The sequence below is a fragment of the Sturnira hondurensis genome, unplaced genomic scaffold (assembly GCF_014824575.4).
Source record: "Sturnira hondurensis isolate 20B ecotype Veracruz unplaced genomic scaffold, ASM1482457v3 Scaffold0004136, whole genome shotgun sequence".
Taxonomy (NCBI): Eukaryota; Metazoa; Chordata; class Mammalia; order Chiroptera; family Phyllostomidae; genus Sturnira; species Sturnira hondurensis.
In genome coordinates, this window is record NW_028076767.1 from 38,888,296 (window position 1) to 38,913,351 (window position 25,056).

Consider the following 25,056-nt stretch of genomic DNA (forward strand, 5'->3'; position numbering starts at 1 on the left):
TTGGGCCAGTGGATTGAGGTGAGGGTGGCGACTCCGAAACGTGAGATTCCAGGTTGCATTTCACTTGGAAAATGGGGCCTGCAATTAGAAGGAGAGAGCCTGAGAGGAAAAAGAAAACTAGCTTACAGGATTCTTTTCAGTGAACCTAGAAGGAATGCAGCCTTTTTGGATACTTTCTGAGAGAAGCCTCAGGTTGACCCAGAATTTTTACCCGAAGGTCTCCTACATCTATAATGCTTGATTTGCTCTTCCACTTAAGTTCTCTGTGCGAGAAAAGGGAAAGCATTTTTGAGTATTTATTTACTTGTACTGTTTTTACGCTTGTTACCTTGTTTTTACAGATTTTTAAAAAATTCTCACCCAAGGACATGCTCACTGATTTTAGAGGGAAAGGGAGGGAGAGAGTGTGTGAGAGAAGCATTGATGTGAGACAGAAACACTGCTTGATTGCCTCTCACAGGCTCCCCAATGGGGCACTGAACCTTCAGCCAAGGCATCTGACCTGACTGGGAATCAAACTCAGCCACCTCTCAGTGTATGGGACACCAGCCAGGGCTTTTAGTTCTTTTAACCACCCTGTTGGTAGGTCTTATCTCTATTGAAAAAACTTTGGGATGGTTAAGAAATAATCCAGAGTTCTGTTTAGAACACCAGAAGCAATGCAAGATATTTCTAACAGAGGAAATATAATATAGAAAATTAATTACGCAGGTGATGGAATTGCTGAGAAGCCAGACAGCCCAGAGATTAGCAACCTCAGGAAGCCACTGGGGCTGGAGGGGCTGAGGGAGAGGGCAGAATACCAGGATCTGGAATATGTGACCTCAGGAGCTGGGACCACGGAGAGGTGCCATTTCCCTACCCTCCAGCATCTCTCCAGTGTTCCCCTCCGCACCAAATCCTTAGTGCAATGTAGTCAGAAGCCAGTTGCAAGGGAGCCTGGGAACAGAGCAGGGGCACCCTTGTTCTCTTTGTGGGTGAATACATGGAAATCCCACACCGAATGGGATTCGTGTTTCTCCATTTGCAGGGAGAGTAAGACCACAATACCCATTTTATTCTGACTTCCATGGAACATTTTATACTTCCATATTCCCTCCAGTTCATGGAGTGCATGTATGTGACCACAGAGTAATTCAGTAATGATGCAGTCTCAGGAATTCTCCTAAAGAGTGCAGATGAAGGCTCTGTGAGAATTCACAATTTCGAAAAGTATTTCCATTGCTGGTAGGTTCTGTGCCCCACCCACCTTGAAGTACCCCTAGGATGCCAGAACAGGATTGATTATACATGGATATTTTGGGTGTTGGCCCCTGGCTCTTGAACTAGGGCGGCATGTTCAGAGAGGATGTAAAGCATCATAAGAAGAGCTGAGGGAACCACACCGCAGCCTTTTCTCCCTACAGAGATGTGGGTAGAAATAACTCCGCTAGGCAGAAATTCACTCGTCTCCCTTCCTTCTGTCCCTGACCCACGGAGGTCTGGGTCTTGGGGAGTACACGTCTCCTGCCCTGTGCAACAGGTTCCCAAAGTTCGCTTGCTTGGAGTCCAGCCGTGCTGTAAAGCTTCAGCGACTGTGTGCGCTGGCAAAGGTAATAACAGAGATGGGGGGGAACAAGTTAGTCTCTTCATTTTGCTTCATGTCACCAGTTCATTTCATTCAAAACCAAGTTGTGGAGGCCCTGGCTGGTGTAGCTCAGTGGATTGAGTGCAGGCCTGCGAACCACACGATCGTGGTTCGATTCCCAGTCAGGGCTCATGCCTCGGTTGCAGGCCAGTTCCCAGAAGGGGACCTGCAAGGGACAACCATACATTGATGTTTCTCTCCTTCTCTCCTTCTCTCCTTCCCTCCCCCTCTAAAGATAAATAAATAAAAAAATTAAAAAAAAAAACAAGTTGTTGAGAGAACCAGTCTTTCATTGTTACATCTGAATAGTGAGAACAGTAAATTTCACAGGGAGGAAAAGGGTGGGGGACTGACATTTACTGAACACCTGCCTGTACTGTAGCAGGTCCTAGACATGTTCTCTTACTTGATCTGGACAGTAAATCTATGTGGTGGGGGCTAGTACCTCCACTTTACAGACAAGAAAACCTACTCAGTGAAGTAGAGTGACTTGCCTAGTGCCATGCCACTCACAGTGGCAGGACGGGGATTGAGATGTCTGTCCATGATCCCTGCTCTCCCTTCCCTGTGCTTCTCCTTCCCTGTCTTCTTTCTTTTGTCTGATGACTTTGGGTGTTTTGTTAGATGCTAAAGAATAAGGGGCTCCTTTACAAGAATTAAGACGGCGTCCCAGCCTCTGTGGGAGCTCACTGTGTGTTAATCAGGGGGTGCTGCTGGCCATGGGCTGGATGGACTTTTCTTTGGGGTGGAGGACAGTCCCACATTACAGGGTATTTTGGGACAACCAGAGATGGACCTGTCTGCCCCCACACAATTCCAGACATTCCAGGGTGGCTATTAGAGCCCAGTGGAATGACGGTGATGCACTGACTTCTAGTATATGACTGCTTGCTCTCCGGAAATTCCAGGCTATTACTTCTTTGGTCTTTTTAGAGAGTTCACCGTCTCCTCAGATGGCAGCCCGCTGACCCTTATATTCTAGTCCGAAAGCGGGTAATGTGAGAGAGATCACAGAAACCAGAGGGACCAAGTACGTTTCATTCATTCAGGTAGTGTGTCTAGTCCAGTTTCCTTAACGGAGAGCGATATTATTTGATGGTAGTCGTTACCGTGATTTACCATTTCTTGGCCTGCAGCTGGGAGGAATTGGTCTGAAACAGATAAACATTATTTTTAATTTTCAAGGTGAAGTTAAAAACCATATGCCATATCTCTGTGGGTCCTTACTGCCTTTCCTACTGGGTGCTTTCTGCAGCTGTCTGAGAACTGAGGTGAGAAAGTGTGGAATGGCAGAATGCTGAAGAGGGTGAGATGTGGTGATACTTTGATGCTTTTGGACAAAAGTCCAGAGGTCGCTCATTTCTTATCTTTCTTGGTAGGGAAATAACTACTCTTCTCTAAGAAAGAACACTTAATCAGCGTTTGCATTGATTGTTATATTATCCAAATTGCAAAATTTTTAATGGATATTTGGTGATATTATGATGTTTGTTCTCTCAAGAAATCAATTATATTGTTAACCTGGAGTGAGCATTTATAGTTCTTTAGATAAAATACTTTGTTTTGAGTAGAATACGCAAAGAGTAATTAGAAGTATCGTTGCTGTGAATGAAGTTAAGGAATTTTCCTATGACTAATAGTTGGTTCATAAATGATATTAAACATGATACCTTTGTCACTTTGGTAATTGGAATTCTCTAATCCCAGATATCTTAGGTATACAATGAAAATAGTGAATTCTGGGGGTAAATGTACACTTACTCATCCCACAAATATTTATTAGGTATTTACACAGTCTGGGGGACTTGTGGGGCGTGAAGTTACTTTCTCCTTGAAGATAATGCAGCAGTTGTGCTGTCCTCATTGGAGGACATTTGCTTTTTAAATTGCCCCTTCTAATTAATTGGTCCCTTTGCTCTTTGTACACCTGCATTATGGCATGATTCATATCATAATGAGTATAAATTAGTTTACATGTTTATTCCTTCTGTTTGAACTATGACTTCCTCTAGAATAGAGATTGTCTTTTATTCATTTTGTAACATATCTGGCACCATGCCTGGTACTTACTTCATAGGAGTTGCTCAATAAAAATGATAATGAGTCTGTTACTGCTCTAGGAGCTTGGTGTTTATATAAGCTCCTCTGTGGTACATCATAGCTCCATGACAGTGCAGAGGAGAGGTAGCATTTTAACTAGACACTTTCGTTAACATGGGTTTCATTTGGCTCAGGATGTAGCTGGAAGCTTAAGGGAAGGTACAGACAAGAGCTGGATGGACCTGGGCTGCATGTTGGGTGGCGAGGGCTGGTAAGATTAATTTGGGGACTCTAGCATACCTTCACATGCCTGTGTGGGGCATTGCAAGTCTACAAGGCAGCTGGAAATGGTGGAAGGGTTTGGAGAGGGCAAGACACACAGGTGGGTGTGGAGGGGAAGTTATTCTGGCCTGTGAATGGGAGGTCAGACTGTTGGAGGCAGAGAGCTGGTGAGGGGGCGTGTGTGTGTGTGAGCGTGAGTGTGATGGAGTTGGTTTGGCATCAGCATGTGTATTGGGGATCTGTAGTTGTAACTCTCAACTGTACCTTTGTTAACTATTTCAAAAGAATTTTTTTAGTTTGGAGATGGGTAGACTTTCTCCTAATTTTGGCCCCAGGATGCAACCATTTGTGCTCAAGTTTGTATGCCCTGTTATTCCAGTGTTTTAATAGAACTCATCTGCCAGTGTATTAATTCCATTGATACCAGGAGAGGAAAATGAGCCAGAAGCTGCTGTCTTGCTGTAAGGATGGATTGTTTTCATCAAGATGGTACAAGAGGAGTTTCTCTCCCTTTCTAAGATCAATTTACTCTGACTATATTCAGTCACCTGGATCAGGCCCATCCTAGACTGCCAGTTTCAGTGATTGGCAGCATTCACCCAAGACAAGAAAAAACAGGCAGTATCTTCTCTTTTCCTGTGAGTCAGAGCTCACAGAGGTGGGCATCCGGCAATGCTGGTGATGGCAGCTGCCGGCCCTCAGGCTCTTCCCAAGGCTGGGCTGGTGCTAAGTGGATAAAGGAGCTGGCTTTGCCACGTGCACTCCTGTCCTGCCCTCTGAGGTGAGGAGCATTGTCCCTGTTTCACAGGCCTTGAGAGGCTGGTGGTGCCTTCGCTTCATCCTCTCCTAGACACGGCTGATACCCACATCACAGTGTTCCTAAATTAAGAAAAGAACTGAGCACAAGGTGGAGCACGCAGTACACATTCAGCAAGTTGTGGCTCTGGTCATGATCATCCTTACATTTGTTCTTTGTCAGGGATGTGTGAGTGTGTGGGGATCTGAGGTGTCCATCACCCGCTTGAAAATCACCTTGCATTCTAGCTGTTTCACAGCATAGACGCCAGGCCTCTCGTTGCCATTGGTTACCAGCTCACTCTCCTGTGGTCTTCGTGTGCATCCCTGCTCATGTGTAAGGGCCTTATTGTTGTGACGAGTGACGCTTCCTGGGACTGAAAACTGATCCACAGCGAGGCCTTAATGTGTGCTGTGCCTAGGACAGCAGAGGCCACGGCCTGCCCACCTTCTCTGTGGGACCTCCTGGCCTGTCTGCTGGATCCCCTGTACGTCTATGGACTGATCGGCCACCTCACTACACTCCTTCCCCAATGCATTCCTTCACTTGTAGCAGACTCTCTTACTCTGGGGCTCTGGGCCTGGACACAAGCCATGTCCACAGGCACAGAGGGAGCTTGGGGAGTGGAAGTGCGTTAGCGCAAGACCAAATCCAAACATGACCAACTGACTCCCGTGGCCTTGTCTTCTTCCAAAGCCCACACCCTCCTTTTAGTCTTTAAAGATGAAAATATTTCTTTAGTGATAACTACCTAAAAGTAACTGGCCTTGAAAAAATAAAAAGACAGAGTGGCAAAGGAAAAGAACCTTCTAATACCCTCGGGAGATGACCTGGGAGAACGTTTCCTGTTTGCCACCCTGTGCTGTCGCCATGCAGATGTCTGATCCCTACACCTGCAGCTTAGGAACTCGCCTTCTGTTTTCTGTGTGGTGGTTAGACTCAGAAGCCTGAAATTAGCTGCTTCTCCTGTTTATCCAACATCTGCAATAGGAGTTGAGTTTATTAAGAACATTAATACCACACCCCTGAGTTGTCCTGTATTTCATAGGGGCATTCACATACTGTTTTTTCGAATGAAAAAGGATCCTGCAAGGATGGGTGTTCTGCCTGGAATTTCCCTCACGGGAACAGCAGAGTGAGGTTGGGGGGCTAGGCCGCAGCCACCCCACACAGCTGGCTGGCGGCAGAGCCCCAACCGGCGCCTCGCAGTGTTCTTTGAGCAGCCTCCCTTTGAGAGGCCTAGGTTATTCTGAAATAAGAGACTGTGTTATTTGAGTGCTCCTGTAATATAATCCTGGGTTGGAACTCTTTGTCGCCGTTTATTATATAGAGGTCTTCAAGCCAAATTACGTAACCTCACCATTCTTCGGTTCCCTTGCTCCCAAAGAGTGGTGATACTACTCCTACCCACCTCACAGATTGCTGTGAGCACAAACAGATAACGAACACAAGTGCTGAGTGCGTAGAACATACACGATACGTGGTGGCCATTGTTACAACGGAGACCGTGCCATGTCTGCCTGGGATCTTTCATTCTCAACTCTCCATGTCAGGGCTCCCCAGGTAGTGACCACTGTCCTTACATAATTATTTAGTAGGTTGCTTGAAAAGATTTACATTAAGGGAAAAAAGATTCCTATACTGATTGGAAGAGAATGTGATAGGATATATACACTAATTATAATTTCTTTTTTTAAGAGGTCCAAGTTGATGCTGGCCAATTGGCACCAATAGTGGGCACTGTGCGTTTTCAAATGTGGACATCTGTAAGCAGCTAAAGTATTTCCCAAATCAGGATTATTCATGTTCTTAGTTGGAAGAGATAACACTTTCCCATCGCCTGAGGCCCCTTATTTCTACCCATTTTTTCAGATGGCTTTTGCAACGACCGTGGTGATTCTGTGGCATCTGGACGGTAACTTTGCTGAATAATGTCAGGATGTCCCATTTAGTCATTCTGCGTCCTCTTAATAACTCAGATTCGTAGCAGCACTTCCAGGTCATTGATGTAGCTTTTTACAAATGATTGCTGAAAGGATAAATGCTACCTAGTGCAGTTCGGAAGGGTCAACGCTCCCAGTGTGTCTTCAGGAAGTAGTTTGCAGAGCAGGAGAGTTGGAGTTCAATACACTCCGCCCCGTCCACGGAGTGTGGAGGGCTCACTCTACATAGGCTCGGGCAGAGGTGCTCAGTCCAGCCTCAGAATTGGCCAGCCACTGGTCACTTTGAGTGCTCAAAATGGACAAGTGCAACTGAGGACCTGAAAATTCTACATGCAGTGAATTTTGATCTAAATGTAAGAACAGCGGTATAAGAGATTTTTCTGTTAAGTGTAACTTTTGTGTTGGTAGCACGGCATTTCCGGGTGTCGGGTGAGATTTGTTGTAGCATATGTTGAATGTGTTCATCATTTCTAATATCATTAATGAATTTGAATTTTGGTTATATGTTAAAACAATTTTAATATATTGAGTTAAAAATATTGTTAGAACTAATTTTTTAAGTAAGGCTACTACTAATTTTTACATTACAGGGGCTTGCATTATATTTCTGTTGGATAGCGCTGTTGCTGAGCACCTGTTACAGGCAGCTGCAATTAACCTGTTTTAATTTCAGAATTAGTTTTCAAACTTATATTTTGGACTTCGTAGAGTCAAAGACACTTAGAGGAAAGGATCTTCGGGGTCACCTAACCCAACCCTGTCCTTTGGCAGATGAAGGAACCAAGGCTAACTGTTCCTGTCATGACCTCGCCCCAGACAGGGACTGGGACCCGCTGTTCTTTCTAGGCTGTTGCTCTTTCTCCCGGGTTTACTTGGCATTAGAAATGTGGTGGGCATCAGGGCTGCAAAGAACGTAAACTTGCCCAGATCCAGACTAAAGACATTATTTTAGATGGTAAATGAAAAGAACGTTTTGTGCTGTGCCGACCAGTGGACGGCGTGACCAGTTTATGTATCTGCTGTGTGTTTTTGTTGGGTGGCGTGATGGTGCCTTCACAGGGAATAGTAAACAGGGTAAAAATCCCCGCGCTTTGTGTGAGCACTGGCTTTAGCAAACGCCATACAGCTGGCTTTCAGATTTTAACTTCAGGCATTTTTTTCCTCTTAAGCTTTAGACTTTAAAGCAGACAGACCCACAGCTTTTGTCCTTGAGAAGACTGCAAGCTTGCCTTCATGTGCTTGTTGTTCAGTCAGGTTGCCTGAGAACATTTGGTAAAAGTTCAGGCCTGTTTTATTCTCTTGTTTCCTTGGGAGTGTATCAAAACTGATGTAAAGGAAACAGCCACCAACAACTACAGTGAACACCCTTAGAGCAAAGCAGAATCGTACTTGCATTTTGAGTAGAGGAGGAAAGGGGGGCGTGACAACTCAGTAAGTGGTGATTGATTCGTGGGTTTGTCCATCAGAGGTCGAGGAGGGCTGCTTCTGCTGCGGACGCCACATCACGATGCAGGCACAAGTGTTCTGTGTTCTCGCAGCCAGAAATGTAAGGGCTGGTGTCTCCAAGGGCTGTCTTTCTCCGAGGAGCTGTAGAACTATTTCTTGGGTTGCACTTGTCTTAGTGAGCCTTTGGATGAGTCCTTTTGGATTATGCTTGGTAGCAGAAACGATCTGTCTGAAGGGGCTCGGAACCAGGAGGCTCTTAGTCAGATTGCATGGAGCTTGGAGTGGGGGAAGGAAAGTTTTCTGCAGAAAAGTGCAGGTCAGAATGGTTACTTTCTCCTAAGAACAGTTTCATAGGCCATTAATTTGGCTGTTGTATAGGATTTAATTTTGTAAAAGTCTGTTTTCAAAGTAATTCCTAATAGTTCATGAATTTTTAAGTAATGGAAATTGCAACAGGAAAGTCTGGTTTAAAATCTAATTTGAAGGTGTTGACCAGTTGACCCCTCCTGGGTTCTGCTCCATCAGATGAGACCTAGGGCAAGTTTCCCTTTAGCATCTCTGCACCTCAGGATCCCCACTTACCAGCCTGGGGTTTGGACTGTGCAAGATCCCTGCTAGCTCTGCTTAGTCAGTTGTGTCTTCTAAATGCAATTTAATGGCTAACACACATCTGTTCCCGAGAGACACATGCCTAGAAAGAATGTCTCTTTAAGGAGTTGGTCAATAGGTCAGCCTGGCTGAACTTGCTTTTCCTTTGAAGTTCACCTTATCTGTTAGAAAGGCTGAGGTTGCTGATTCAGTATTTCACTCATTGAGACTTTGCCCAGCTGGTGTCCTATCTGGGTGTGCTACGGCCTCTACATGCCTTGCCTTTGCCACTGTTCTACCTGCTCCCGAGGCACCAACCAAGCTTCGCTTCGCTGGAGCTTCGCTTGATGCCCGAGGCTGGGCATCAAATGGTGCATTAAACAATGATGCTGTTCCCTGGCCAGCTGACCTTTCTGTATGTGAAGCTTTTTGTCTTCATTAGCCTTAATTGTATTGTGAAAAGCTAGTGGGAAAGGCCAATTTTGAGACGATTCTGGAATTAATGTAGGAGACCTCGTACAAACAGTTAATATGTATTTATTGAGTGGGCACCGTGTACCCATATGATGCAAGGTGTGAAGGACACATAACTTGGGAAGAGAGCAGGGAAACGGGTGCCCTCACCCAGGGCTGGTGGGAAAGGTGCAGCCCCTGTGCAGACTGCTTGGCGGTGACAGTCAGAATTAAAAAGGCATATACTCTTTGACCCAGCCGTTCCACTTCCACATTTTTGCCCTACAGGTGTCCTCACACACTGAGGAAATGATTTATGTACAGGACACTCATTATAGAATTATTTGTAATTGCAGAGATTCAAAAGAACTTAAAATCCAACAAGAGACTGATTACGTATTTATATTATTAAGTAATAGTATTATAGACCTCTTTATAATGAAATACTACTCAGCCATTAAAAATAGCGGGATGACTTTGCCCTGAAGTAGAACCTCTAAAATATACTAAATAAGGAGGAGTAAGTGTGGGACACGGTGAATGCGTGCTACTGTGTGTGTGTGTGTGTGTGTGTGTGTGCGGGTTTAACAGAATATCTTCCCAAGAAAATAAACTGATGCAGTGGTTGCTCTGAGGAAGGTAACTGGGAGGTTATTTCTTCAAACTTCATTTTTTTAAAATTTTACTCATTGAATTTATTGAAGTGACACTGGTTAATAAAATATGTAGTTTTCAGGCATACAAGTCTATAAGATATCACCTGTAACTTCTGCAGTTTTAAAGTTTTGTACCGCATACCTGTGTTACGTATATACAGAAGACCTGGTCAGGAGTTTACACTTTAATCAGCCCCTTGTAAGAAAGCCCCGATAAGACACTCAAAGCATAAAACACTGTCTTTGTGAAAGGATTAGTTTCACTGCTCAGCTCTCCTCGAGCAGTTGCATTGGCCTGATTTACCCGTGAGTCTTCAGGGCAGGCAGGTCTGAGTGTCAAGAGGGCGTCCTGCTAAGTCTTCGTGTCCTGCCTGGGGAGAGGGCACTGGCACCAAAGCAATTTCCAGACCTTGTGCTGTTGTGTGAATGAATACCAAGGAGCAGCAGCACGGCGTGGGAAAGGCCTGCCAGGCTCAGACACAGTTTTGGGTTCAAGTCCTGGCTCTGCTGGTTGCTGGGCATGTGGTTTGGGGCAGGGTTGCTCCATGCCCAGAGCCTAAACGTGTTCCCCAGTCAATAATGATGAAGCACCTTCCCTTGTGCCACTGCCGTGAGACTCAGAGGAGACAGGGACTGCCCAGGCACACTGTACACCATGCAGACGCCAGCCATCATAAAGCTGTTAGGTGCCTAGGGGCTGGCAAGTGGGAGCAACAGACGCTAATTCAGAAATTAAAGTGAAGCTAAATCTTCCCTCTTCCAAATAACTTGGCAAGAGACGTAAAAGTAGGAAAGTAGACCGAAGGTACTTTAGAAGTCCCTGACCTCAGACCTCTTGGGGCAACTCATTTCATCCTCCAGACTTGTCTCCCTGTTTGAAAAATGAAAGGAGTTCTCCGTGTCAGTCTTGTGACCCCTCCAGCTGTAGCATTCCGTGACAGTGTTGCATTAGCTGTAATTCCCATCTTGGTGGGGATGAGTCATACGGACTGAAAGTTCAAATGGGAGGAGGAGGTCCCTGCATCTGAGAATTTTCCTCACACTGGACATCTGAGCCTCTGTGGGGAAAACACTGCCCCCACTGGAAGGGGAGACCAGGAATGCATGGGGTGGATGGTACTCATTGTTTTGTGTTCCCTTGGAAACCAGGTTTAACCCTTTGTTTACTGGGTAGGATGCTCATATAGTTGTGACTGTCCTTTATGTCAGTTGTTGCTCCTGTATGAAGTCTTCCTGTGCAGTTTAGTGATGCCTGGGCTCCTACATGTTTCTGATCACATGTCAAGACTAAGATCAGAGACTGTTTTTTGTCTTCGTGTGCCTGGCACCTGGCACAGCCCATGGCACGGGAGAGGTGATATGTGCTTTAGATGGAAGGGTGGACTAATGGTCCCTTTAGGGTGGTATGCACACTAATCTTGCTGATCTTGACCACCATCTTTATTGTAATTACCGCCATTCTGGAAAAATTAAGTTATAACCATTGGTAGCTTATTATTTTAAAAAATAACTCATACTTTAAAAAGTTCACTCTAAGAAAATTAAACAGATCCCTTGGGATATATTTTAATGGGAACTGCAAAAGGAAAGGAAGTTTTCCTTTTAAAAAAGGAAGCTATGTACTTTAAATAGGCTCTCTCTACCTCACAGTGTATGATATTCTTACCTAACAATCGTCATCATTGCCAGTGCTTGCCACCACCATGGGTGCAGAGGTCTTTGGCTGACAGCAGCAGACAGCACGTGGGGCTTACCTGGCCCCCTACCTGGATGACTGTCCTGTTCTTTAATTTTGAAAGCTAATTCTAGGCAGTTAAATCTGAAAAATGACCTTGAAGATTGAAATAAATAATTGCTTTTTACAAGCCCAGGACCCAAAGTGGGGAAAGGATCACTCAGGGAGTTCAGAAGTGTCTGAGAGTGCCTGAGCCCTGCCTTCCCTCCCTGGGTGCCCTGTAGGAGTAGGGTTCAGGAGGGTGGGTAGGCAGGGCTCTTTCACCTCAAGTGGATATCTGAGCCACCTCGTTAGTCCACCCAATGATTTTAGATTCACACAAGGTAAAGCAGGTTAGGGAGTTGAGTTAGATCCAATGCTCCTGAAGGTTCTGTTGCTAATTATGGTGCGAGCCTGTGTGTGTGCTTCCTTGTAGAGTCAGTTCTTACAGTGATGGAAGACCGACTCACAAGGGTGAGAAGTTCTTTTCATATGTGGAGGATAGCACTCAGAACTGAATACATACATAGCTTGTTTAAACATGGAGAAAACATTAGAAAAATGACTGTTTGCTTATTAAACCCAGCTGTTCTCCTGGCAAAGCAGTGATGTCCCTCACATAAATCCCTTGAGGGCCAGCAGCAGCATCCTGCTGAGACGGACACAAACCACCAGGAAATAACTCCATTGCAGCACTTTTCAGCTGGTGTGCTGCCAGGATGTTTAAAACATGCAGGGCACTGAGCTCTTTGCCCTGAGATTGTCCAATTTAAAAAATGACAGCAGACTTCCGCCAAGATGGAGGCATAGGTGGAAACACTGTGCCTTCTCCCATAACCAAGTTTGAATACAACAAAGGTTTGGAGAATTAAGACACAGCCAAAGAACAGAAAATTGAATTACATGGAAGTCCGACAACAATGAACCCTTCAACCAGGACGGTAAGAGAGGCGGAGCCAGCAGCGGAGCAGGGTTGGGCAGAAAAGATCCCCCGACCTAGGCGCCCAAGTAGCCGGGACCCAGTCTGGGTGTGGGGCAGACTGACTGCGGTCGCACATTCACGCACAGTGAGACGGACCGTGAAGTCCCCAGCAGCAAACCCAGTGGTGGAGGGCTGACAGTGGTGGCACATTCGCGTGCAGTGGGATGAAACGCGCGGGCCCCGGTGACGGTGGCAGCTTCGGCACCAGTGGCCGTGGCGGCGATGAGAGGAGGCAGATGGGACCGCCATTGCTCCTCTCTGACCCCGCCCCCACATACAGTGTCACAACCCAGCAACTGAGTTGCCCTGCTCTAGTGAACACCTAGGGCTCCGATCCTGATATGTAACAGGTGCAAACAGTTCAAAAGATGGCTTAAGAAGAACTCAAAGCCCCAGAGCCCATAACTCTAAGCGACCAAGAGATTGCCAGCCTCTCAGTTGCACAGTTCAAGCCACTGTTTATCAGGATGCTCACAGAACTGGCTGATTATAGTCACAAATTAGAGGAACATATGAAGGCTAAACTAATTGAAATGAAGGGAGATGTCCAGGAAACCAATAGCGATGGAAAGGAAACTGGGGCTCAAATCAATGGAATGGACCAGAAGGAAGAACAAAACATCCAACCAGAAAGGAATGAAGAAATGAGAATTCAAAGAACTGAGGAGAGGCTTAGGAACCTCCAGGACATCTTTAAACGTTCCAACATCCGGATTATAGGGGTACCAGAAGGGGAAAGAAACAGCCACCAGTGGAAAACTTATTTGAACAAATAATAAAGGAGAACTTCCCCAGTCTGGCAAAGGAAATAGACTTCCAGGAAATCCAGGAAGCTCAGAGAGTGCCAAAGAAGTTGGACCCAAGAAGGAACACACCAAGGCACATCATCATTACATTAGCCAAGACTAAAATGAAGGAGAGAATCCTAGAAGCAGCAAGAGATAAGGGGACAGTCACCTACAAAGGAGTACCCATCAGACTGTCAGCGGATTTCTCAAAAGAGACCTTCCAGGCAAGAAGGGGCTGGAAAGAAGTATTCCAAGTCATGAAATCCAAAGACCTACAGCCAAGATTGCTTTATCCAGCAAAACTTTCATTTAGAATGGAAGGACAGATAAAGTGCTTCTCAGATAAGGTCAAGTTCAAGGAGTGCATCATCACCAAGCCCTTATTATATGAAATGCTAAAGGGACTTATATAAGAAAAAGAAGATGAAAAATATGAACAGTGAAAGGACAGCAAACTCACAGTTATTAACAACCACGCCTAAAACAAAAGCAAACCAAGAGGACAGCTAGATCAGGAGTGGAACCATAGAAATGAAGAACACATGGAGGGTTAGCAACAGGGGAGTGGGAGGAGGAGAAGAGGGGAGAAGGTACAGAAAGTAGCAGAGACAGTAGGTAGAAAATAGATAGGGGGGAGGGCAAGAATAGTGGGGGAAATATAGAATCTAAAGAACTAGAGACACGTGGTTATAAACTAAGGGGGGGCAGAATGGTGGGGGAGGGAGGGTGCGGGTGGAGGGGAATGAAGGGGGAATAGAACAACTGTAATGGTATAATCAATAAAATATATATTTAAAAAAGTTAAAAAAATAAAAAATAAAATAAAAAATGACAACAGCCAACGCACCAGTAGCTGTCCGGTGTGAATAAATCAAATTATACCTAATTTTGTCAGATTGGCAAAATTTTTTTTTCAGTGTGCTACAGTTTTAATAATTAGTTTATGTGTGCCCTGAGATGAAAGGCGTTGCAAATCGCTGCTCGGTTGGGAGCCAGGTGTGAACCCTTTCATGGAGAAGTTGGATCCCTGAACTTCTGGTAGTGGGTGGGATTACCAACTATTTTGGAAAATAACTTTCTGATTTCCTTTTTGCCCAATACCTGTGTGTCTCTTGTGAAAATAAAAAATCCAAGTTCCTGTTCTAGTCACTTTCCAGTCTTGCTTTATCTTTTCATCATGCTTTGCAGTTTGCAGACTAGCGTAATGGGTGAGTTCCAGTAAGCTGGCGGTATCATATTTCATAGATTGAGTCATTGCTAAGAAACTTGTTTGTGAACAGGAAGCAGCCCACGAAAAAAGTGTCTGTACAAAGTAACATGTCAGCCTCAGGAAACTGGACCACTTTCTCACCGAGAAACAAAAGGGCAGAAGGATGGTTCTGTAGACAGGGAATAGCAAATTTGTCATCTAGGGTTTTTGCTTAATTCCTCTTTTGGTATGTGTTTGACCATTTTTATGCTGTTTAAAATCACTAGTTGTTGAAGATTAGGGAAGTAATCTTTAGTGAGATTTCTCTAGAAGGAAAACTTGGATTAGTGGTAACTGTTACTACCTTTAGGAGTTTCTGCTGACATGTATAACTAGTTGCTAGGCCAGTTCTTTCTTTCTTTATTTTCAGAGTGTGAGGAGGGAGGAGGAGGAGGAGAGGAAGAGAAACATCGGTGAGAAAGAATTGATTGCTCCTTGCATACCCCCTACTGGGGACCTAGCCCACAACCCAGGAATGTGCCCAAACAGGGAATCCCACTTGCAGCCCTTTGCTTTGCAGGCCGTTGCTCAATCCGCTGAGCCACACCATCCACAGCATAGGTCAGTTATTTTTAAAATGGAGCTGTTGTTACACAGAAATGAACCCCATGCCATTTACATGTGGCGTAGGTCGTTGGAAGGCCCTTAACCATCAATAACATTTTATGATTCTGTATATTGGTCTTGAGGGGTATCTTTGTTGTTATTTTTAATTTATTGGGATGACACTGGTTAACAATCATACAGGTTTCAGGTGCACAATTCCAAAACCCATCTGTACACTGTATTGTGTGTTCACCACCCCAAGTCAAGTCTCCTTCCATCGCCACTTACCTCCCTTATACCCTCCTCCCCATCATGATTTCTTTGTTTTTAATCACCCACTTCCCAGTTATGGTAGAATGTATGCTAAATTAGCAGATCACTTCAGTAGAATCAAAAGTATGTGAATATGGGAAAACTATAAAGAATAAGAACCTGTCATCTGCCTTCTCACTGAGAAAACAACAGGCATCGTGTTGAGTATCTTGTAATGAAGAAGTAGGAGAGACGCAAAGAGAAGTAAACCAGCTGATAAATATTTATGAAACATAATGGCTGTAAATGAGACATTTAAAAACATACTTGCTTAGTGTCATTTTCTTTACTTTTCAGTAAGGATTGTAACTGTAAAGACCAGCCTTGTGGATCCAAGAGATCTTTTTCGTTGTTTTGTTAGTTCTTCAGAATTCAGGCACGCCCTCAGTTGTTTCTGTAGTCTGTTGCTCTTCATTTGGTTTATACCCTGACATGGTAGGTAGCATGTGATTCATGTTCCATCGGTTTTGCTCAAAAATATATTTTTAAATATCTTACTTTTTTGGAGAGAGGGGAAGGGAGGGAGAAGAGAGGGAGAAAAACATTACTGTCAGAGAAAACTATCTATTGGTTACCTTTTGTATGTGCCCCAGCCCAAGCATGTGCTGTGACTGGGAATCGAACCCGCGACCTTTCGCTTTAAGGATAGTGCCCAACCAGCTGAGCCACATTGGTCAGGACTGCTCAAAAATATTTGAGCAGCTTCTATGGAAAAAATATGCAATCAGATTTAACTTTTTAGGTAAGTAATATAAAATCACCTGGGCATAATATAAAGACTGAAACGTATAGAAGAAAAACCTTACCCAGGTGTAACTTAGCCTCAGTGCTAGTTAATTAATATTGAGATGGCAAAATGTCAGAGGAGTAAATTTTAAGATTTATTTGCTTAATGAAAATACTTGATTTTAAGAAGGAGTAACTTGAGATATTGTCTAAATTCATATGCTGTTAAATTAGAAGTGAAGATCAGTTTTCATTCTGTTTACAAAGTTAGTAATCTGCAGTTTATTTTTTTCTAGCAGTTTATTGGTGAAATTACTTTTAGAAGGAAACCTTCCACCACCTTCCTGCCATTCTTTGGACAAAGCAGAGGATGGGAGAGGGAGAGGAGAAGGAAAGGGTATTGGAGGGCGCAGCCCTCATTCACACATTGGAATTTATGATAGTAGGCATTTTATTTTCCATTTCACATACTTTGTCAAAGCCTCAGTTTACTGAATTGCTTTAATTTAGGAAAAGATTGTGATGTCTGGTATCTTCACTTTTGCTTTGTATGTTCTGTTTTTTTCTTATCTTCTGAGTATGATAATGCTGGTTTGTTTAGGCACTGAAATTAGCTTGCAAGAAAACATATTTAATATGGGATTCTCTGTGCAAGGCCTTTTCTTCTTTGTTTATCCTGGAACAAAGGTGTTTGTTTCAAAATGGTTTGTCCAAATTCCGAGTTCCCATAAAACATGTAACAGATTACCCAGATGGCAAATGATGATACATACATTTTAAATATGAGTATTTCCTTTGGGCCAGATGGTGATTTAATGCAAATTGTCTAACATTTATGTTTCTTATTAAATTGTCTTTTGTCTAAGCCAAGCCAGTAACATAATTTGAAACACAGTCAAGGAATCACAAAGGGACAACAACAACAAGGACTCAGATGCTAAGTCGCCGCGGCATTTGCTCCATGTGGCACGTGAAGGCTCCCAGCCAGTGCCCGCCTTGCCCTCTGAAAACTTTAACATCTTAAGGAAGTACCCGCCAGGATGCTGTGCAACCTGTCCCACCCTTTTTGCAAGTGTGCAGAGCAGCCTTCCTCCTTGGGGCCTCGGAGGGGGTGAGGCGGCTGTACTTCCTCACCGCCTGGGATTTGTGCGCAGCAGAGCAGTTTTAGTTCTTCCTTACGCACTTCCTCTCCCCGCTGACCACTGTTGTGGTGTTTGCTGGGCACTCCACCCGGACCATTTCCTCCTAGCTGGTGCTCAGCCTTGCAGGGATGGGTCATCTGTGGAACAAGTCATGCGCCCAGTCACAGGGCTCCTGACGGGAAACACTCACTGTCTGCTAGTGTTAGGTTAGCACAGGACAAATGCAGCCCTGAGCCTGTGGGGCTTCCCCAGCTCTGAGTGTTGGGTGGGACAAACTGTTCTTGTTTTCTTTTTGATTTTATTTATCTATTTTTAGAGAGAGGGGAAGGGAGGGAGAAAGAGAGGGAGAGAAACCTGATGTAAGAGAGACACATCAATGGGTTGCCCTTCACATGCACCCTGACCGGGGATTGAACCTGCAACCCAGGCATGTGCCCTGAGTGGGATCCGAACCAGCAACCTTTCATTTTGTGGGACGACACCTAACCAACTGACCCTACTGGTCAGGTAGGGAAACTCTGGAATGGTTGGATTTGTGAGCAGTAGTTTCCAGCGTAAACTCCTTCAGTGCTGTTTCAGTTCTTCTATGAAAAAGTCAAAACTGGACACTAGTTCTTATCCTGGAGTCTCTTAACCAGGAGAAGCCCCAGGCCTAGGCATTCTGGGGTGAGGGGAGGCATGTGTCAGAGTGGTCCCCAGGGTCTGGGACAAGTATTTGCGTTTCTCTTTTATTGATCTTCTGAATAGCTCATTGCACGTTGTGCATTAGTTGTTGAGATGGGTAGGAGAGGTACTGCCTGTTTTACAGCGACTACAGTTCAGTTGAGATGGCAGAACCACTCATTCCTTTGATTTTTAGTGCTAGCATTTGGTAAATGTGAGTATACTGAACGCCCGCCTCCTTGATGCCTTGGTCAGAGAACTCCAGTTTGGAAAAATGTCTAGGAAAGATGCTCTGCTGCATCTACATTCACCAAGAAGATATGGCCCGACCTAATCTCAATGTTAAACTAGATTTCTCTATACCTGGGCCTTTGTCTTTCACATGACCTTTTTGTAAACATGCCCATTACAACGGAAACAAATCATTTAAAAATGGAAGTTATTCTCTTGATTTATTTTAACAGGGCACCCCCGAAAAGATAGCTGTGAATGCTGCTTCATTGCTTGTTTTGTTGCTTGTGGCCAGGCAAATGACCCAGGTGACATGTGCTTAATCCAGCCTTCTCTAAACTGGCTTCTTCACACCATACCACCAACATGTCAAGGCAAGGTATTCGGGAGAGTGGATTGATTTTACTTCCTGCCTGACTTAGGAAACAGTGGTCAGTGATCAGATTTTGTGTTTAGAGTGTGCTAGTGGTTAAAAAAGCTTGAGTCGGTCCCTGGTTGAGGCTGCCCAGGTACATGTCCATGACCAGCCACTTCCTTCTTAGTGATCTCCCTTCTCTCTAACCCTCATTGTTCTTACATGTAAAGTAGGGATATACATGATCTTTATATGGTTGTTTTGAGGATTAGTTTGTACACGCAGAGTATTTTGAACAATGCCTGCCATATAGAAAGCTCTTAATAGGCGGTGGTTTAAACACAGGCTTACTCTAGCCAGTTCTGAAGAGCCCCAGGTGCCGCTTTAACCCTACCTGCCCTGTGTACTTTGTACCACGCATCATACTGTTCAGGGCTAGAATGACGAGGACCTCCCCTGAGCAGCTTTCATAAGATTCCAGCGCCAACTTCCAGTCACAGTGAGTGAGGGGTGGCCTCTACCACTGAGCTGGCTGTGTTGCTCAAGACTGGGTGGCCTGCTCCTCCTTCGTTGGGTAAAAATAGCCTGGCTACTCATTGCAGCCACAAGTATGTTATTTTTGTCCTTGGAAGGCGCAAATTCGGAGAGCTCTAGGCCTACTGAGCCAGCCTGGTGCTTCCAGCCATCAGCAGAACTGAAATGCAAAGTGTGATGCTGTGCACAAGTTGTAAAGCAGGTCTAGCCTCATATACGAGTGAACCAAAATAACTGTTCACTCACTGTGGGGTTCTCCCAGTAGCTCAAAACTTAGTACCGTTTGTCCTTCCCTGGAGCCATGTGTGTGCGTCTTTAAGGGCTATTTATGAATTCTGGGGAGCGAACCCAGTGGGCACTGTCCCTTCCCCTGCTGTTTGGGTAGACAACAGGCAACCCCTCACTTGGCTCATGTCACAAGATGACCATCAGCTAAGACTTTACTGATTTGTTCATGCTTCAGAAGATAAAACTCAGGTCAAGGTGAAATTGTTTTAATAAGTGAGCCACAGTGTAGCAAGAAATGCGGAAGAGAAGCCAATGTAGGAAAACCCAGAAAATTGGTGCTTTTTCACAACTACTAGACTGATGGTTTAACTTGGGGTTTTTCCCCCTCCTCTGTAAACTGGATTTGCTGAGCAGGTTCAGAAAAAAATTCTATGTATTCAATCATGATTTCCAAATCCCATTTCTCATAATGAACCATTGGCCTGGAGTGCTTGCTCTAATTTTTTGTACTTCATTAAACAAGTGTGGGATTTCTTTTAATTCAGGAACTTTAATGTGCAACATCTGTTAACTATGCTCTTTCATGACCTCTACCACCATTAGTAATGCAAATAATAAATTATTAGAATGGATGGCTGTGTTTGTAGGTTATTTGTTGTCTTTTAAATGAATAGGTTCATTGAGTGGTTAACTGTGCCCTTCCAGAACAGTGGGTCCCATTTGGATTTTGTTTTTAACTCCCTACCCCGCCCCCAGCAACAACGGCATAAGGTGAATTCTGTGGTATCTGCCAATGTAAAACCATCTTAACATGGTCTCTGTCCTTCCTTTTTTCTTTGGAACACAGGATATGGATTTGATTGACATACTTTGGAGGCAAGATATTGATCTGGGGGTGAGCCGGGAAGTGTTTGACTTCAGTCAACGACAGAAGGAGCATGAGCTTGAAAAGCAGAAGAAACTTGAAAAGGAAAGACAAGAACAACTGCAAAAGGAGCAAGAGAAAGCCTTTTTCGCTCAGTTACAACTAGATGAAGAGACGGGTGAATTCCTCCCAATTCAGCCAGCCCAGCACATCCCGTCAGAAACCAGTGGGTCTGCCAACTACTCCCAGGTGCGGAGTACTCAGCTCCTGGGAAGGAAAGAACACTGACCCAGGAGCTGGAACATCTGGAGTTGAGTTCCAGCTTTGCCTTTTACTGTGGCGTCATGACCATGTCCGGTCACTCCCAACCGCAGCCTCCTGATGCGTTCGATACCTGACTGACCTACGTTGGTTACAAGGATCAGGAGAACAAAATCACAGGAAAGGGCTTTGTGAGCTATAGAAACAACACGGGAGGATCAGACAGCAGCAGTGGTGGTCAGAGCAGTGGGACCAGTGGTAGGGATTGCGTTGGCACTGACTGTGACGGGCACTGTGACTGTTCTGTGACACAGACTGGTCAATCAAGGCAGCGATGATGTGAATTAGGCGTCATTACCCCCCGTTTTACCTACAGATGAGCAATTGGAGCTCAGTGAGGTTAAATAACTTGCCCAGAGCATTTAAGAAATGGGGGGAGCCAATTTGCATCCAGTTTGGTTCAATTGTGCGCTTAACTATGACATTAAACTAGTTTCTGAACTAAGAAATGTTTAACAGGATTGTACACATTTTAGGAACCTCATCCATGAACCTTTAGCTCGGGAGTGGAACATTAAACAGTTTTTCTCCTTTCTGTGTCTCCCTTCATCCAGGCTGCGCACATTCCCAAACCAGACGCCCTGTGCTTCGATGACTGCATGCAGCTCTTGGCAGAGACATTCCCGTTCGTAGACGACAATGAGGTACTGAACTCAGTTCACAACAGAACTCCACAGCTCCATCTAATACATCCTACGTGCGTCCCCTTAATGTCGCTCCATTAAAAGAAAGAATGAAAGCATTTTAGAAGGGAATTTGTTAATGGAACCTTAGCCTAAACATAACTTCACAGATCCAACATAGTACAAAACTGAGGATGTTTACTGCTGTGGAGCTGGGAGCACGACAAGCAGTTGCTGATGAGCAGAGCAAGCAGGGCTCTACACCAGAACTTGTTCGAGTAACAATTTTGGTAAACCTGTTGTGTTTGAAGCTCTATTAATATTCTATTAAAAGATACAGATTAAATCCTAAAGATTATTCTTACCCGTTTCAAGTTTGCCTTCAAATATATAGGATACAACAAAACAGTAAGAAGTAAATTTTGAGTCAGTTGGGTAAGAAAAAAAAGATGTTTCCTTATGTAGACATAGGGGGCCGTTTAGTAATCAAAAGTAGAAGAACGCAGCCCTGGCTGGTGTAGTTCAGTGGATTGAGCATGGGCCTGTGAAGCAAAGGGTTGCTGGTTCAATTCCCAGTCAGGGCACATGCCTAGGTTGCAGGCCAGGTCCCCAGTAGGGGACACATGAGAGGCAAGCACACATTGATGTTTCTTTCCCGCTTTCTCCTTCCCTTCTCCCTCTCTAAAAGTAAATAAATAAAATATATTTTTTAAAAAAGTAGAACGCAGAGCTGCAGCCAGGTCAGCGTCAGGAGCTGTGGTGGGGCCTGCGTCGGGGGGGGGGGGGGGGGGGGGACCACTNGGAGCTGTGGTGGGGCCTGCGTCGGGGGGGGGGGGCACTCACCCACTGCTGGCGGCAGACTCGTGCAGAGCAATGCCTTGTCAATTTTAGGTTTCTTCGGCTGCGTTTCAATCACTTGTTCCGGAAGTTCCCAGCCATGTGGAGAACCCAGTCTTTATTACTCCTAATCAGAATCAGTCACCCGAACCTCTTATCCTTCACCTGATCAGCGATTTAGATAACATGCAGCAGGACACTGAGCAAGTCTGGGAGGAATTATTATCCATTCCAGAATTACAGGTAACTAAGATCTAATAAAGTAAATGCCAAAGATGCTATTTTATATTCAGTGCCTTGAAATTAGTCATTCCGGTTATTTATTATTCACATGCCACCTATTCGTAGGAAGGGTTAGAGGGTGCTTTCAAACCAGTCAGGAGAGCTGCCCATGCTCATTAAAATGCTATTCTGTGAAAGGGGCCAGATGGCTTGAAGTTGGTCTAGAAACTCTGAAAATAATGCGGATGCTTAAGCATATAAATATCTGTTGGAAATGGAGTTCTCTCTGAATTGGAGAAGAAAGCAGCTTGGAGGGAAATGGGAGTGGGGAGTTTTACTCAGCTATAGATTATCAGTTATGGAAAATATTTAACCTTGATTTACATAGTATAAACTTCTTTTCCACGCAGTGTCTTAATATTCAAAATGACAAACTGGTTGAGCCTAGCACGGTTCCAAGTCCAGAAACCAAACAGGCAGATGCTGACAGCAGTTACCATTTCTACTCATTGACCCCTTCACTGGAGAAAGAAGTAAGTAACTGTGGTCCACATTTTCTCAGTGCTTTTGAGGATTCCTTCAGCAGCAGCATCCTCACCACAGAAGACCCCAGTCAGTTGGCAGTGAACTCATTAAATTCAAACGTCACAGTAAACACAGATTTTGGTGATGAATTTTATTCTGCCTTCATAGCAGAGCCCAGTAACGGCAACAGCATGCCCCCCTCTGCTACTTTCAACCAGTCACTCTCTGAACTGCTCAACGGGCCCATTGATGTTTCTGATCTATTACTTTGTAAAGCCTTCAATCAAAACCACCCTGAAAGCACAGAATTCAATGATTCTGACTCTGGCATTTCACTGAACACCAGCCCCAGCTTGGCATCACCAGAACACTCAGTGGAGTCTTCGATCTATGGAGACACACCACTTGGTTTCAGTGATTCTGAAATGGAAGAGATAGATAGTGCCCCCTCGAGTGTCAAACACAGTGGTCCTAAAACACAGCCAGTACAGCCTTCTGGGGATATAGTTCAACCCCTATCACCATCTCGGGGGCACAGTGCTCCAACGCGTGATGCCCAGTGTGAAAACACACAAAAGAAAGAATTGACTGTGAGTCCTGGTCATCGCAAAAACCCTTTCACAAAAGACAAACACTCGAACCGCTTGGAGGCTCATCTCACAAGAGATGAGCTAAGGGCAAAGGCTCTCCATATCCCATTCCCTGTAGAAAAAATCATTAACCTTCCTGTTGATGACTTCAATGAAATGATGTCCAAGGAGCAATTCAACGAGGCTCAACTTGCATTAATTCGAGATATACGTAGGCGGGGTAAGAATAAAGTGGCGGCTCAGAATTGCAGAAAAAGAAAACTGGAGAATATAGTGGAACTGGAGCAAGATTTGGATCATTTAAAAGATGAAAAAGAAAAATTGCTCAAAGAAAAAGGAGAAAATGACAAGAACCTCCATCTACTGAAAAAACAACTCAGCACCTTGTATCTTGAAGTCTTCAGCATGCTACGAGATGAAGACGGAAAACCTTACTCTCCCAGTGAATATTCCCTGCAGCAAACGAGAGATGGCAATGTATTCCTTGTTCCCAAGAGCAAGAGGCCAGATGTTAAGAAAAACTAGGTGTGGGAAGATCTGACCTTTTCTGAGCTAGTTGTGTGTGTGTGTGTGTGTGTGTGTGTGTACTGTTATGTATACTAAAAGCTCCTACTGTGATGTGAAATGCAGAAATACTTTATAATTCTATGCAAAATTATAGTCAAAACTAAAGTAGAATATAAAATTTTAAAAGCATTAAATGTTATCAGTATGCTGAAATCAGTTTTAACTGCAAACTTAATTTCTTAGAGCACCATTTGAGATAGTTTCTGTACACGTGTAAATACTACAAAAACTTATTCATACTGTTCTTATCTCATTTGTTACATTCGTAGATTTATATGTTTTGACATCTGGCTAAAAGCAAATTGTTGCAAAACTAACCACTATGTACTTTTTTATAAATATTATATGAACAAAGAAATGGCCTTTTTTATATTAAATTGTTTAGCTCTGGCAAAAAAGTTAGTTGAAAAGCTGTACTAATAAATATTATGATTGTTAAATTGCTTGTAATTCATTCGAGTTTATTCACAGTATTTTTAATGACAATATATTTAATACATTTAGGTGTTTTGCATTTTCAGAATGTTTTCTCAGAGATACAGAAAACTGAAATGTAATAAAATATCTTTTTGACAGGCACATTTCAACCAAGGAAAATGGTCTATCTTGACATGAAAACTATGTGCTAGGCATTGTTTAAAGTACAGAGGACAGCCCTGGCTGGTGTGGCTCAGTGGGTTGAGTGCTGGCCTGTGAACCAGAAAGTCACAGGTTCAATTCCCAGCAGGCCAGATCCCCAATTGGCAGCATGTGAGAGGCAACCAGTCAATGTAATCTTCCACAGATTGCTGTTTCTCTCCTTATCCTTCCTTCCCTCCTCCTAAAATGTTAAAAATAAAGGAAAAGACAAAATGGAAACCCTGTCCTCCTGGAACTAGTGGACAAAGACAGCAAATGTACTATACTATGCCATAAAGGTCTGGGAAGATCAGCAAAAAAGTCATTGAGACTTACAATAGGGTTGTAAATAGGAAAGATCTTACTGTAAATAGGAAAAACCTTGAAGGTGTGGGAAGCCCATGCTATTAGCTAAAAAGAATATTTTACCCAAGACACAGCAAGTCCAAAGTCTCTGAGGCCTGAGAAAAATATTCTATATATGGCTGACAACAGAGGGGAAGAAAAGGTGTCAAATAGAATAACATCTGATTTAAGAGTCTATCCTGCCTTGTGTTTTGAGAACAGTCTAGAGCACAGGTGGCGCA

General features: G+C 44.1%; 1 protein-coding gene across 3 annotated transcripts in view; it reads left to right on the top strand.

Moving 5' to 3' along the window:
- The window catches only part of NFE2L2 (NFE2 like bZIP transcription factor 2), a 31,860-nt gene extending 7,569 nt beyond the window's left edge, over window positions 1-24,291 (top strand). For 2 of the 3 annotated variants that reach the window (XM_037044385.1, XM_037044386.1), the window contains exons 2-5: window positions 20,149-20,415; window positions 21,042-21,131; window positions 22,002-22,190; window positions 22,580-24,291. In XM_037044385.1, coding sequence (XP_036900280.1) covers window positions 20,149-20,415; window positions 21,042-21,131; window positions 22,002-22,190; window positions 22,580-23,809 — 1,776 coding nt within the window. In that variant the 3' untranslated portion in view covers window positions 23,810-24,291. Of the gene's footprint in view, window positions 1-16,140; window positions 16,165-20,148; window positions 20,416-21,041; window positions 21,132-22,001; window positions 22,191-22,579 lie in introns of those variants that run through there. The other variant, XM_037044387.1, reaches the window with a different exon arrangement.
- Window positions 24,292-25,056: the final 765 nt, after the last annotated feature.